The sequence below is a fragment of the Corythoichthys intestinalis genome, chromosome 3 (genome assembly GCF_030265065.1).
Source record: "Corythoichthys intestinalis isolate RoL2023-P3 chromosome 3, ASM3026506v1, whole genome shotgun sequence".
NCBI classification, from domain to species: domain Eukaryota; kingdom Metazoa; phylum Chordata; class Actinopteri; order Syngnathiformes; family Syngnathidae; genus Corythoichthys; species Corythoichthys intestinalis.
Genome location: NC_080397.1, coordinates 49,881,063 through 49,895,169, shown reverse-complemented (window position 1 = coordinate 49,895,169; position 14,107 = coordinate 49,881,063). Strand labels below are relative to the sequence as shown.

At 36.9% G+C, this 14,107-nt stretch overlaps 2 protein-coding genes across 3 annotated transcripts in view; one reads left to right on the top strand and one right to left on the bottom strand.

Annotated features, from left to right (window-relative positions):
- Positions 1-14,107, bottom strand: part of LOC130913698 (probable gluconokinase) — a 125,099-nt gene that overhangs the window by 11,667 nt on the left and 99,325 nt on the right. Inside the window, exons 3-7 of the mRNA XM_057832495.1 lie at positions 9,475-9,772; positions 9,188-9,229; positions 5,278-5,308; positions 5,098-5,184; positions 736-779 (exon numbers count right to left, since the gene is read on the bottom strand). Of these exons, the coding sequence (XP_057688478.1) occupies positions 736-779; positions 5,098-5,184; positions 5,278-5,308; positions 9,188-9,225 (200 nt within the window). The 5' untranslated portion in view covers positions 9,226-9,229; positions 9,475-9,772. The remainder of the gene's footprint in view (positions 1-735; positions 780-5,097; positions 5,185-5,277; positions 5,309-9,187; positions 9,230-9,474; positions 9,773-14,107) is intronic.
- Positions 13,474-14,107, top strand: part of frmd3 (FERM domain containing 3) — a 181,103-nt gene continuing 180,469 nt past the window's right edge. The window contains exon 1 of one of the 2 annotated variants that reach the window (XM_057832493.1): positions 13,474-13,731. In XM_057832493.1, the coding sequence (XP_057688476.1) occupies positions 13,621-13,731 (111 nt within the window). In that variant the 5' untranslated portion in view covers positions 13,474-13,620. The remainder of the gene's footprint in view (positions 13,732-14,107) is intronic. The other variant, XM_057832494.1, reaches the window with a different exon arrangement.

Below are 14,107 nucleotides of genomic sequence, written 5' to 3'. Positions count from 1 at the left end.
AATTGCCATTTCCAGCAGTATTTATTAAGGATTTAGTGTAAGTTTTTGGGCTATGGAACGAATTAATGGAATTATAATGTATTCTTATGGAAAAATCCTGCTTGACATATAACCATTTCGACTTACAAACAAGGTCCTGGAACGAATTAACTTCGTATGTAGAGGTACCACTGTATAACTGAACTCATTATATAATGCAAATAAGGTTTCTTAAAAGTTGGTGGGGACAATTTGAGCATACTGAAAAGATGGTAGTGTGATGTTCCTACCGAACTTATGCAAAATTACGTCCTTGGGTTTGAGGAATTTTAATATGGGTGCAAAATTTCTTGATGTGCACACTCATTCTAAAAAGCGCAGAATGAACTTTGGTGCAATTTTCAATATGCAGGCACAAAGTTTGAAGATGTTGTTTGTAGTTACAAATAGGGAATGGCAGAGAGAGAAGATTGGCTGAAGAAAGTGAGAGATGAGCAGAGTGGGAGGAGGGAAGACGAGTAAGTCTTTGATGTTGCAGGCGACATGGTGGCACACTTTCAGTTACTTAAAATTTTCCTTGGCCCAACACTTGGCTTCGCTCTTTTTATTTAGTCCAAGACACCCAACGCCCCAGACCGGGGGAAAAAAAACCGAGCGCAATGGTTTTGATCTTTCTTTGACAATTTCATGCTCATAATTAATAAACCCCTGGCCATTCAACATTGTGTGTATGTGTGTGTGCTTATTTAGTCACACCTTTCAATGACATCATGCAGTCTTAGAAGCCAAGGAAACCTATCCTGAAGAGATAAATGAAAACATGATTTTTGCCCGAAAAAGATTTAAATCATCCAGAAGTTGCAAACTCAAGCCCTTTTCCGGTAAATTATAAATAATAAATAAATAAAATAATGATAAATGATCATTTAAACATGCAAATCATTCTTACGACCTTGAAAATGCCCTATACTGTATACAGTTCTAATTATTATTAGCATGCTTGCTTATTTACATAATGTTGCCCACATCATCTATCATATGTTTTATGCTGTTATTTTTAATTCCACAGCTTGCACAGAAAAATGCTAATACAGACTAGGGAGGGCATGATACACTTAAAACCACAATACGATGCTCCACGGTATTATACTGTATATGCCATGTAATTCAAATTTATTTTTGTCTCAGTTGCAGATGCAAATACAGTACAGACTACAGTATAAAGCGGCTGCAAAACGCAATGGCGATCACCTGTCATCTCACATTTTGTGGTAAAAAAATGGTTCAGAATCTCAAACGAGTCATGACAGAATCAGACATAAGATAAGGATATGCATGTTAGGTTTTGTGTTGGGTTTCTCCTAGTGTGACTTGTCTCTGTGATTGCCCATTGATTTCACCTGTTGTGCCTTCTCCTAGTGTCCTGCAATCTGTATCCTACTGTGTTACCCAGCTGTTCCTCGTTGTCTCGTTACCCCTTGTCTGCGTGCGTGTATATAAGCACCCAGTTTCTTGTCACTCCTTGTTGCGTCACTTGCCACGTTTACATGGAGCCAAATATTCCAATTACAATCGGTTTAGATGTTCAAACCGAATAAATGTGTTCCATATAAACACCTCATTCGGAATGAACAGGCCCAAACCGAATGGAATTTCATTCCGATTCACAGGGGTGGAATATTCCTTTTCCCAAACCGATTAGAAGTAAAATTATATCATGTAAACAGGGAAGCGGAATGGTGTCTGGTTGCGTTCTTTCTGCGCAAGCTCCGTACTGACGTGGTGACGTCACTTGGTGACGTAAGTAACGTCACTTGCAACATGGCTTCCAAGCACAGCGCACCTAATTGGAGTCCGGCGGAAAGATTGTATTTAATTCAAACTTTAAAAGAATTGAATATAATTGCTTGCTTAGACGGGCGTAAAACGAGGAACAGTGAACTATTTAAAAAAGTTCACGAGAGGTTACACGAAGCCGGAATAGACCGGAGCGTTGACCAGATTAGAAACCGGTGTTCTGCCAAAATATTCTACATCGGCGAAATGTTCTACATTCGTCGAATTTGACACCTAAAGTACTACCGTGCGCTCTAAACTTGTTTTGTTTAGATGCATACAGGAATAAGGTACTAAAAAAATGCCTGCAGAAAATACTTAAATGTAGTTATATCAAATAAGGACGGTTTAAACACGCTACGTGACTAATGTGGTCAACTGCTTCAAAGCTAACACAAAAAAACACAATGGTTAAAAGTATGAGAGGGTAATACATGCAAAAAGTATCTTTGAGGCTGTGAAAAAGTTCTAAATAACTAAATAAAAACAAAAATAGTGAGTAATCGCCGCCTCTAACCGATGTGCGCATGCGTGTGAATGCATGCGCAAGCGCCCTGAGCATTGTGTAGGACGTTTCGCCACGTAGTAAGGAATGGCCGAACACCGGTGGAAAACGCTGACAATCGGCTACTACAAGGCAAAAGAAGCGGATACGACCCCACAAACACAACAAGTGGGTTAAAGTTAAAACAGCAGCACTCTGACGATCGATCTCCATGTTTTGCAACGTGACGCTTTGTTTTGATTAATCTACGCATGTCAGACGGCAGTTGTCAAACGTCCTTTCGGAATAAAGGCAGACACATGTAAACGCTTGATCGGAATAGATGAAGTGACATGTAAACAGCTGATCTGAAATTTCCATTCGGAATGATTTGAATCGTTATGAATAAAAGTCATCATGTAAACGTGGCTACTGTCAATGTCAGTGTCTGTCTGTGTCTAAAGTCTGTCTAAGCCCTCGTGTTTTAAACCCTCCGTTAAAGTAAGTTTTGTTTGAACCTTGCATTTTTTTATCCCCAGTACTTTTGGTTGTACTTTGTGCTTTTGTTATCATTAAAACTTTTTTGTGATCACCACCACTTCCCTGGCTGCCTTTTGTTTCCCTGCAATTGGGTCCACACAACCTGCCTGCCCTGAATACCTGACAATGCATTGAAAATGCCTATGATCAATGGAAAAATCTGAAAACGAAAAAAATTTACGAAAGATACCAGTGCACGATTCTCCTCGACAGGCAGAGTTGCGTAGTAATGCGTTGCATCTACTGTTATATTTACTTGAGTAACTTTTTGAGAAAAAAATGTACTTCTACAGGTAGTTTTACTAAGCCATACTTTTTACTTGAGTAGATTTGTGAAGAAACGCTACTCTTAGTCCGCTACTTGGGATACACAAGTCATTACATTTTCCCTCTTTATTCTACATATTAGATTTTCATTTTTTTTTATTGCCAGAGACTCCAAAAATGGGACGAACAGTTTCACTAATGAGACGTCGCAACAATCATCAAATGACTCCATTTTACCAATCAGATTCAAGCTTGCTGTTCTGTAATCACGCCAACCTGTTCAATCACGTGGAGTCTTTGAAGCACCGTAAGAAATTAAGTATTTGACATAGAGCGCCGCCGTCAACATGACTCAAAAACGCAGATTTTAACCCCTCTCCCAGTTTTTATTTGGCACAGATTGACCACGGAAAACCGGAGATATTATCCTTTTACGTTTCATATAGGAAATATGCTTTCTCTTCTAGAGGGCACTCATGCTTTTTGGACAAATGATGCTGCATTTCTGTATGTTTTTTCTCTCGCCAGGATTCAATAATTTATTCTTGTATATATATTGTTTTCTTCTTCAAAGTATAATAATAAGTTTATATATATAAAAAAAAAAAAATCAAACATAAGTAGTGAGCAACGATTAATCGATTAACTTGAGTAATTCAATTAGAAAAAAGATTCAGGTTAAATTTTGTTGCTTCAAGTATTTGTCTAATTAAATTGGCATGGTAATGGTTTGTTTTGAAAGTATTTGCATTTAGTTTAATTGCACCATTTAGGTGGATACACGGCCCTCTAGTGGCAACAGTGAATATGACATAACTAATTACACATGGCTGAACCCAGCTGCACCCAGTTAAAACCAACCTAAGTTTTTGTTTGAGCTGATTTTTTTATGCATTCGTAATTTAGTTTATATGTATCTTTAGGTTTTTTTGAGGGAATATGTGTTTGAACCATTTATTAAGAGTATTGTAAAAAAAAAAAAACATTTTCTAGCACTTAAGCTAACGGGTTTTTGCTATGTAAGTTAGCCAATTTTTCTTTTATTGTACTTAGATCCTTATTTATTCATTTTTTTTAATACCGTTTAAGGCTCAGCTCAGGTATTTAAATTTTTGATGTTTGATGTTCCCTATCCGATTACTCGATTATGTGAACTAACTAGTTCATCGAATAATCGACTAATAAAATAATCGGTAGCAATTTTACTCATTACTTGAGTATTCTCCCCACCAATACTTTTTTACTTGTACTTGTGTACACTTTTTGGATGACTACTTTTACTTGCGTAATGTTATTTAGAAGTAACGCTACTCATACTTGAGTAAAATTTTTGGCAACACTACCCACCTCTCAACAGGGTGATATACTTTTCAACTGTCTAGTATTATTACTTTCATGCATGGTTAACTAACATTTGAAATATGAGCAGAGATAGCATACTCGTGCTATGCTGTTTGTGGGGTCGATTAGATAGCGTCCTTATGTGTGTACATGTTTGTTTGTAATTTACATTAAAAATGATCAAATCGTAAATTGTTTTTGTGGATGCTGTCAATGCATTACCAAACGAGATATTTCTTTACTAGTGGTGTTATAAGGTGAAAAAGTAGTTCGAATAGTACCCCTCCCAACATAGTGATAGAAACAAACATGGCACTCCTTACTCTGCTTGTTTACTGTTAGCTACTGCAGTTTTTGTGAGCCTACTCTGGTAAAAATGAATATTTGTTTGTGCAACAACTTTTAAAGACCACCTTGAAGACCGTAGCATGTAGTCATTTAATTTTTGGTATGTAAAAGACATAATTTGTAGACAACCCATGCTGTATATTCACATGATCTTTGCTAACGTCAGTGCATAGTTGTTTTAGTCTCTTGACAATCATGATAACCATTCGTACAAAATGCAAACCAGGCACAATTTAATCCTAAAATGTAACTGAATTTGAATTACAATGATGATTCGGCTCAATTTTGAGACGGCAACCAACCTGGTCGGTGAGTGCTTCTCCACGAGCCATTTTGGCCACATTCTCCTCTGAGTGGAAGCTGTCGCCTTCATGTAGCGGCCACCCTAGCTAATAACACACACACAAAACACAAAAGGCTCAGGCAATGACGTGGTCAAATACCAATTTGAGATTGAGGGCTTGAGTGATGGGTTTAATCACCTTTTCTGATAGGAAGGCCCCCAAAGAGCTTCTGTATTAAAACATGACAAAGCAGTTATTTTTTGTATTATGGCACAAACCTCTAGAGTTGCAACAAATTTCGATAGTTCCAAGCACAACAATAATATCAGTTTACTAAGAACCTTATTACTATACTGGTATTTCCCGGGCTGCGGCGGACGCAACTTACGCTATTTCGACTTAACGACTTCTGCGTCTCGTCTTTTTAAATTAAAAAAAAATTTTTTAATGTTGACTTTTGTTTTGTGAAGCATGCTTTTATTTTGGCGCAAGAAGCGTAGAACAGGAATCAAGCGCATGTACAGACGCACCCGCCCACCCCACACACCCACAGACAGTGTTGTTAATAACGGCGTTACAATATAACGGCGTTACTAACGGCGTTATTTTTTTCAGTAATGAGTAATCTAATTAATTACTTTTCTCATCTTGGCAACGCCGTTACCGTTACTGAGGCGGGAAAGGCGTGCGTTACTATGCGTTACTAAGTTGGTTGAATAAAAAGTCTGAGAGAAACGGACTCACAGGGACGAGAGCAGAGCAGGAGTGGGGAAGACGCCGTTGCAACCGCGATGCTAGGTGGCTCCAATAATACCTGACTGCAGCCATAGCCGACAAACTACGCCCACATGACACGGTAGATATCATATTATAGAACTAGATGCAAATGACAGACACTGCTGCATTGCCAACATGTTTTAAGGACTACATGCGTTTGTAAACAGCCGCCATCTTAAAGCAGTAGACCTCTCAGGAACTTAGGAAGGCCCTGATGTAGTGATCCTTCCTAGCGAACCTAAGTAATTTTTTAAAATCTAAAATGCTCCTAAATCGGCAAAATCTTAACTTAAATCTATCTTTAAATGATGAAACAGTTTTAAAACTTACACATGTTTAAAGTAGACAGAAGGGAACTAATGCAATAACGGGAGAAATTTTAACAACTTTAACGATTGATTCACAACTTTAAATGACTTCCACACATAGCAAAGGTTACTAGCTAGTTATCGCAATACCCTTGTGTCTAGTTAAGTGGAGGGTAAAGAATTGGGCTAGGGCCAATTGTCCCCCAAACCCTTTAAGCTTCACATTGTGTGACCTTTTTTTTTTTTTTTTTTTTTTTTTTTTTTTTTTTTGAGAAAAAAAAAAATATCACTAGTTACTTTGCCAAGTAACTAATTACTCTTACATTCAGGTAACTGAGTTACTAACGCAATTACTTTTTGGGAGAAGTAATTTGTAACTGTAATTAATTACTTTTTTAAAGTAAAATTAACAACACTGCATGGCACTAAATGCATTAGTAGACAGCCGCCATCTTAAAGCAGTAGACTTTTTAGGACGGCTCTGTTGTAGAGAACCTTCCTAGCGAACCTAAGTAACTTTTTATCTAAAATACTTCTAAATCGCCAAAATCTTGACTTGAATCTATCTTTAAATGATGAAACAGTTTTAAAACTTTCATATGTCGAAAGTAGAGAGAAGGGAACAAATGCAATAATGGGAGCAATTTTAACTTTTAACAGTTGATTCAGGGTAAAGGGTAAATTTGGGTAAAGAATTGGGCTAGGGCCAATTGTACCAAAAACCTTCACAAAAAACTTCACATAGTGTGGCCAATGTTTTTTTTTTTTTTTTTTTTTTTTTTTTTTTTTTTTTGAGGGGAAAAAAAAAAAGTAATTATCACCAATTACTTTGCCAAGTAACTAATTACTCTTACATTCAGGTAATTGAGTTACTAACGCAATTACTTTTTGGGAGAAGTAATTTGTAACTATAATTAATTACTTTTTTTCAGTAAGATTAACAACACTGCCCACAGACAGAGTAGCCGTGACGGAAGTACTCTTTATTGTGCACTTTCGATTGTGGTCGAATGCTTGGGGCGAGTTTATGTGATCGTTTTTGATGCGGACGCTAACTGATTCATGCTAATCGTTTGATATTGCTGTATCAGCAAATACTAGTAAACTCAAATTTGAATTGCCGTTATTGAAGATGAGACTGATTTAATCGCATTTTATTTTAGTTTCATTCTGCAAGTGTTGATGTCATGAGCAGCTGGAAAGTCGGCAAACTTTAACTAAGCTAGGACTAAGCTCCAATGTCTTAGCGAGGACATTACATAACGTATAATACAGTACGTGTTTTTGGATAGTTTTTTTTTTTTTTTTAAGTATTATTTAAAGGGATAATTCCGATTTACACTAAAATCCGGGTTACATCGCCAACTCAGGAACGGAACTCATGTAAACCGGGGACTACCTGTATCTGGTTTAGCTTTTTGTTTCATTTTTTGGGGCAGTTGGGGGTTATTTTGACAAGAACAATGTGAGAAGACTACACAAGTAGTTACATGTTTTATAAAATATGTTACTCTTTAGTTTCTGTTAATTTGACAGATTTGTAATTTATTAACCATTTCTTGGACACGTACAATCTATTCATAAATTATCACCATATTAACTCTTTCACTACAGGTCACATAATGTGTGGTGTGGTATCAAACAAAAAGGGAAATTGATATCGAAAATTACTATTGACGGCAATTGCCTTCAAATCCTCCCAGTTAAAATGGATTGGAAGTCTTTTGCTATCAATGGCAGCCAAAGAATTGAGCTACGTGAGGTCACAAGAGATTTATTAAAAAAAGAAAAATAAATGAGTAAAATGCGCACAGGTGACAGTCATTTGAGTTTCAATTTTATCTTTTTTTCAATTTTTTTTTTAACAATATATTTTATTTTTAAATTTTAGTATTTTTAATTTTTATGTAGAAATATTTATATTTTATCACTCATGGCTGTTTAAAATGTGCATATATATATATATATATATATATTTTTTTAGGGCTGTCAAAATGATCGCGTTAACGGGCGGTAATTAATTTTTGCAATTAATAACGTTAAAATATTTGACGCAATTAACGCCCATGTCCCGCTCAGACAGATTTAAATGAAAGTAGAGTAAAATGCCCATTTAATTGTGTTTTATGGAGTTTTGCCGCCCTCTGCTGGCGCTTGGGTGCAACTGATTTTATAGGCTTCAGCACCTATGAGCATTGTGTAAGTAATTATTGACATCAACAATGGCGGGCTACTAGTTTATTTTTTGATCGAAAATTTTACAAATTTTTTAAAAACGAAAACATTAAGAGGGGTTTTAGTATAAAATTTCTATAACTTGTACTAACATTTATCTTTTAAGAACTACAAGTCTTTTTATCCATGGATCGCTTTAACAGATTGTTAATAATGTTAATGCCATCTTGTTGATTTATTCTTATAATAAACACATACAGTCCTAATGTACCGTATGTTGAATGTATATATCCATCTTGTGTCTTATCTTTCCATTCCAACAATTTATTCTACAGAATATATATATAATTTACAGAAAAATATGGCATATTTTATAGATGGTTTGAATTGCGATTAATTGCGATTAATTTTAAAGCTGTAATTAACTCGATTAAAAATTTTAATCATTTGACAGCCCTAATATATATATATATATATATGTGTGTGTTTATAATACTATTTAAATAATTGATTCCCAACCCTAAAAATGGATCCTTTAATTCATTCATTTTATTTAAAATTATTGTATACTTGTGTGTGTGTATATATATATATATATATATATATATATATGAGAGAGAGAGAGATATGTTGCCCATTGCAAAATATGTGTGGGCAACACTAGATGTCATTTATTTTTAAATAAATAATTAGAAAAAAAAAATCGTAATTCATGCATGAAATTATTAATCATTCAATATTTTAGTGACTTGAATCAGTACACCATTTTTTTCCCCTTTATTTATTTTTTCTTTTTTTACATCAAAGTACAAACTATGACAACTTTTCCATCTGTGACAAACACTTACTTCCCAGAGCCTGACACTCCCATGATGATGTAGATCATCCTGCTGGAGCAACAGTGCATACATTAAACACTTGTTTTAACACTGCAGACATACATTTACATTCCTAATGTAAGTTCTGTCTTATTTTAAATCCATGGTGTAATTGTTTTGCTATTAGCTAACTTCCGTTTAAACACTTCACGCCGTTCATTCTCTCCACAATCAAAAACGCAAAAACATTTTAAGAGAAGCCATTAGTTAAAGGTATTGTCACTTAAAACCACTTTCATCTCAATTTAAATCTTCACCTGTTCTCCCTACCGCTTCTGGGTCGCGGGTGTAGAGGAGCCTATTCCAGCTGACTTTGGACTGGAGGACGGCCGTGCACACACTGAACTGGTTGCCAGCCAATCGCACATATCGAGTATGTTGCTAAACAAGCAAGTCCAATCGAACAGATGTTGTTGTGACAGCGACGAGTATACTCACCTAGAACCAGCATCATTGGTAATGATTATACCGCCATGGAACGTCACCACCTACTTTGACGTAGTCAGGTTTTAAAGGGCCAGTGTCCACATTTCATTAAGGCTTCAAATACAAACACTGTAAAATAAATACCACGAAATTTTGAAATCTCAACTAAATTTATTTAAGAATGAATCATAAATCATGTATGAAGTAATATGAATAATACCGTAATCGTTTTGATTGTTACCCAAGTACATGACAATTTAAGTTCATTTATATTTGTGTAAAATCACAAATTGTTATTTTTTTTAATTTACAATAATTTCATAACATTTTAATGTACCATATGATACGGATCTAACGTCTATTATTATATCTTTTAAAAGTATTCATTTTAATAACACTTCTTATTACACTTCTTATTAATCACAGGTGGGTAGTAATGCGTTACATTTACTCCGTTACATTTACTTGAGTAACTTTTTGAGAAAAATGTAATTCTAACAGTACTTTTACTAAGCCATACTTTTTGCTTTCGCTTGAGTAGAGATATTTTAATCTGTTTTTATTTTGCACCAATTGACCACAGAAAACCGGAGATATTATCCTTTTGGCTTCATAATAGGAAATATTTTTTCTCCACTAGAGGACGCTCTTTGGATGAATAATGCTTAATTTCCATAGGTGTTTTCTTTCGCTGGAATTTAATGTTTTTTTTTTTGTATGTCTTTGGCTTAATGTGGTTATGTAATATTCTATAGTACTATAGTATAATATAACAGTAAAATACTATAAACAAAAGCTATAGTAATAACAGTTCATATAGGTAACGTTGTGCTAGGAAAAAAAAAATACCATTGTTAAATTTTTTTTTAAAAAAATCAAACATTGCAAGCAGTTACTCACAATGTATTCTTTTCACCAAATTCTTTTTTACTTGTACTTGAATACATCTTTTGGATGACTACTTTTACTTGAGTTATATTATTTTTTAAAGTAACGCTACTCTTACTTGAGTCAAATATTTGGCTACTTTACCCACTTCTGGTTCGAATATACTGTATATTTATAACTATAAAACAGACTAATAACATTAGCTTAGCTTTTTGTTTTTCCCTCAAGAACAATGCATGTTTTTCCTAATGTGCTATTCTTCTATATTTGTAACTTGTTTTCTGGAGAGAGAAAAATATATATAATTGAAAATATTAAATTTCAAGTTTATAGAAACTAAAACTTCTTTTTTTAAAGAGTAGAATTACTGATTTCCACATAAAAAGGACATTCTGTTCCATTAAATTTTATATACTTGACCCCAAAATGCTATATTTTTCCTGTGACATTTTGGCATTTTCCATAAATCATTACCGGTACATACGAAGACAAATTACAATTCCCCCTCTTATGTTTTTGTGGAGCAGTGCATTTACTAGGAGCCTACAAGTCATGCTAAAATTGATCTTTGTACTTGTACAATTTTAATAAAAGCTGTTACTTGCCATAAAGTTTCTTTACTGGTGTTTCGAATGTGGTACTGGCACCAAGGGTGTAGGTTTGCATAAGGACGGTAGGGACATAATACTACCAACTTTTAAGCAACCTTATTTGCATTATATGTTGAGTTCAGTTATATAGGTAATTTAGATTGTCTTCCCATATATTGTAAGGATAGAATTGACCTTAACATTATTAAGTGAGTTACTGTATTATGTTCAGACTTACATTTCCCCTCTTTTATTTATTTATTTTTAAACCTGTCCAGTTCAGCTGTTTGACATGGAGAATGGAAGTCTAAGTGCCCAGATGGTCTGAACATTTTTAATGTTTCACATTGACAGTCTGACAGTCCCATTGTGATCATTCAACATACCTTGTTTATTATGAAAAAGCAGCGAACAGGAAGGGGTTATGTGGGAACAGAAGAAAAGAAACACAGGAGAAGAAAGAAAAACACAAACTACAACAAGAAATACATTGAACGTTTCCACTAACTACTAATATGTTGGTGCTATCGTCAGCTAGATGTATTTTTGGTTGACACCATGTGGTGGGCCTGTTGACCAGGGAAAGAGGGGGACGGGGGTGGGGGAGTCTATAAAATAAGTGATTGAAAGGGGTAGAGTGTACACAAATCAGCTCTGTGATCCAGAACCCAGTAATTGTGTGAATCCCTTGTGAGTGTAAGCCCGTTGGCGACCGACCCTACGCCGCCCCATCGCCAATCCCGGCACCAGGTCCCCCCACCCGAGCGCGCCCTATCACATCCATCTGCACGCGAGCCCCACCAGGCGCGCGATAGCCACGCAGACGAGCGGAGACGCCACACGGGCGCCAACCCAGGGCCACGGCCCCCACCCAGCCAGCCCGGGGAGGTGGGGGGGGTCAGCGCAGCCCATCCTGCCTCCCGAAGCCCAGCAAAGGAGACCCCCCCCCCCCCCCCCCGTACCCCGTGTGGTCCCCCGGGCCACCCGCGCAACCAACAACCGGCCTTCAGGGATGGCACGTCACACCACGGGACCCCCAGCGGCCGACCAAGCCCAGGGCAGGGCAGGGTCCCCCGCCGGAGCAGACAACACCCAGCCGATACACAGGCACCCAGCCAGCGACCTGCGACGGAGCATGTTCTGTCTTTCCCCTCTTTTCACTTGCTAAATGTGCCGGTCCATCCGGCCCCCCCAAATGCACATTTGATTGGCTGATGACTAGAAAGACGCACACAATTCCAACAGAAATACATGTCAACATGCCGCCTACCTCCGCCCCCTTTGAAGAGGAGGTATAATAGTTTTTTTTATTTTCGGCCAGCAGCAGCAGCAGGCAATGTCAGTAATGTATAAAGGCGTCAATGTTGTGGAGGTGGGGAATGCCACTAATTTTGCTACTGAAAGTACTAACCTGTAAAACTCGAGTAGAAAGCTGTTTAGAGAGAAGGGTCCTACTGTATGCTTTCTACCGTTAACGTTAATTCAACTGTGCATTTTGTGCATTTATTCATTAATGAAAAAGTTTTTTTTTTTTTTTTTTTTCTACATCGTTTATTTTAAAAAATTTAGGGGGTCAAACGATTATAATTTTTAATCGAGTTAATTACAGCTTAAAAAATAATCATAATTAATCGCAATTAATCGCAATTCAAACCATCTATAAAATATGCCATATTTTTCTGTAAATTATTGTTGGAATGGAAAGATGACACAAGATGGATATATACATTCAACATAGGGTACATAAGTACTGTATTTCTTTATTATAACAAATCAACAAGATGGCATTACCATTATTAACATTCTGTTAAAGTGATCCATGGATAGAAAGACTTGTAGTTCTTAAAAGACAAGTTATAGACATTTTATATCAAAACCCCTCTTCATGTTTTCGTTTTAATAAAATTTGTAAAATTTTCCATCAAAAAATAAACTAGTAGCCCGCCATTGTTGATGACAATAATTACTTACACAATGCTCATGGGTGCTGAAGCCTATAAAATCAGTCGCACCCAAGCGCCAACAGAGGGCGGCAAAACTCCGAAAAACACAACAAGTACACCTTTCACTGTGCTCTCATTTGAATCGGTTTCACCCAATCTGTTTGGTCTTATTAATGTCCCGTCCCCAGCAAAAAATGTACATGCAGGTTACGCTGTTATAGCGTCCCTACCAGTTTTAAGACCAAACCTACGCCTTTGACTTGCACACACCTTCGGTAATAGTTCTTGTGTCCATGTCAGTGTGACATCACACTTTCCTAATGACACCATGTAGTACGCAAGGGCCCTTTAAATTGGATCCGTGACTAGAGAGGGGAAGTGAGAGAGAATGGAGGGGGGGGGGAGAGAGGCTGACTCCATGCTGTTTGTGCCGCAACTGTAGGCAGCAGACATGCTCCATCTGTCTATCCTCCTCCTGCATCAGTCCATTCATCCATCCCAGTCTATTATGTGCTGACATGCCGCGTGGAGCTTTACGTCGGCACCTCACACGAGGATGAAAATGCTCCGCTTCCGCAGCCCCAGCATCCGCTCCCTGGAGAACCACCAGGAGATCCCATGTACCATCCGTTTGCTGGACGACTCTGAAATCTCCTGCAGCATCCAGGTAGGGAAGCATCATCGCAATGACTATAACAAATGGTGGGATAGAGTAGAGCACGCTTGCACACATGCTCAATGCGAAACGCTGTAGTTTTACATAATGTGTTGTTTTTCTCCGACGCAAAGCCATACACACCCTCAAATATGCGCCTCATGGCAGAAACACAGATTTTAGCGTGCTTCAATGCATGTGTACTAAGAGAAGTTAGGTGGTAAGTTTTCTTCTAAGCAAAACAGGGAGTTATGGAGCTCCATGGGTGTGGTGGGGGTAGGTGATGTAGTAATTGTGGCTAGTTGATTTTTTTTATGTATATACATAATATATTGAACAATAAATGTAAATACTGCTTATCTGTTTTTGCACACATTTTTCCTGAGCT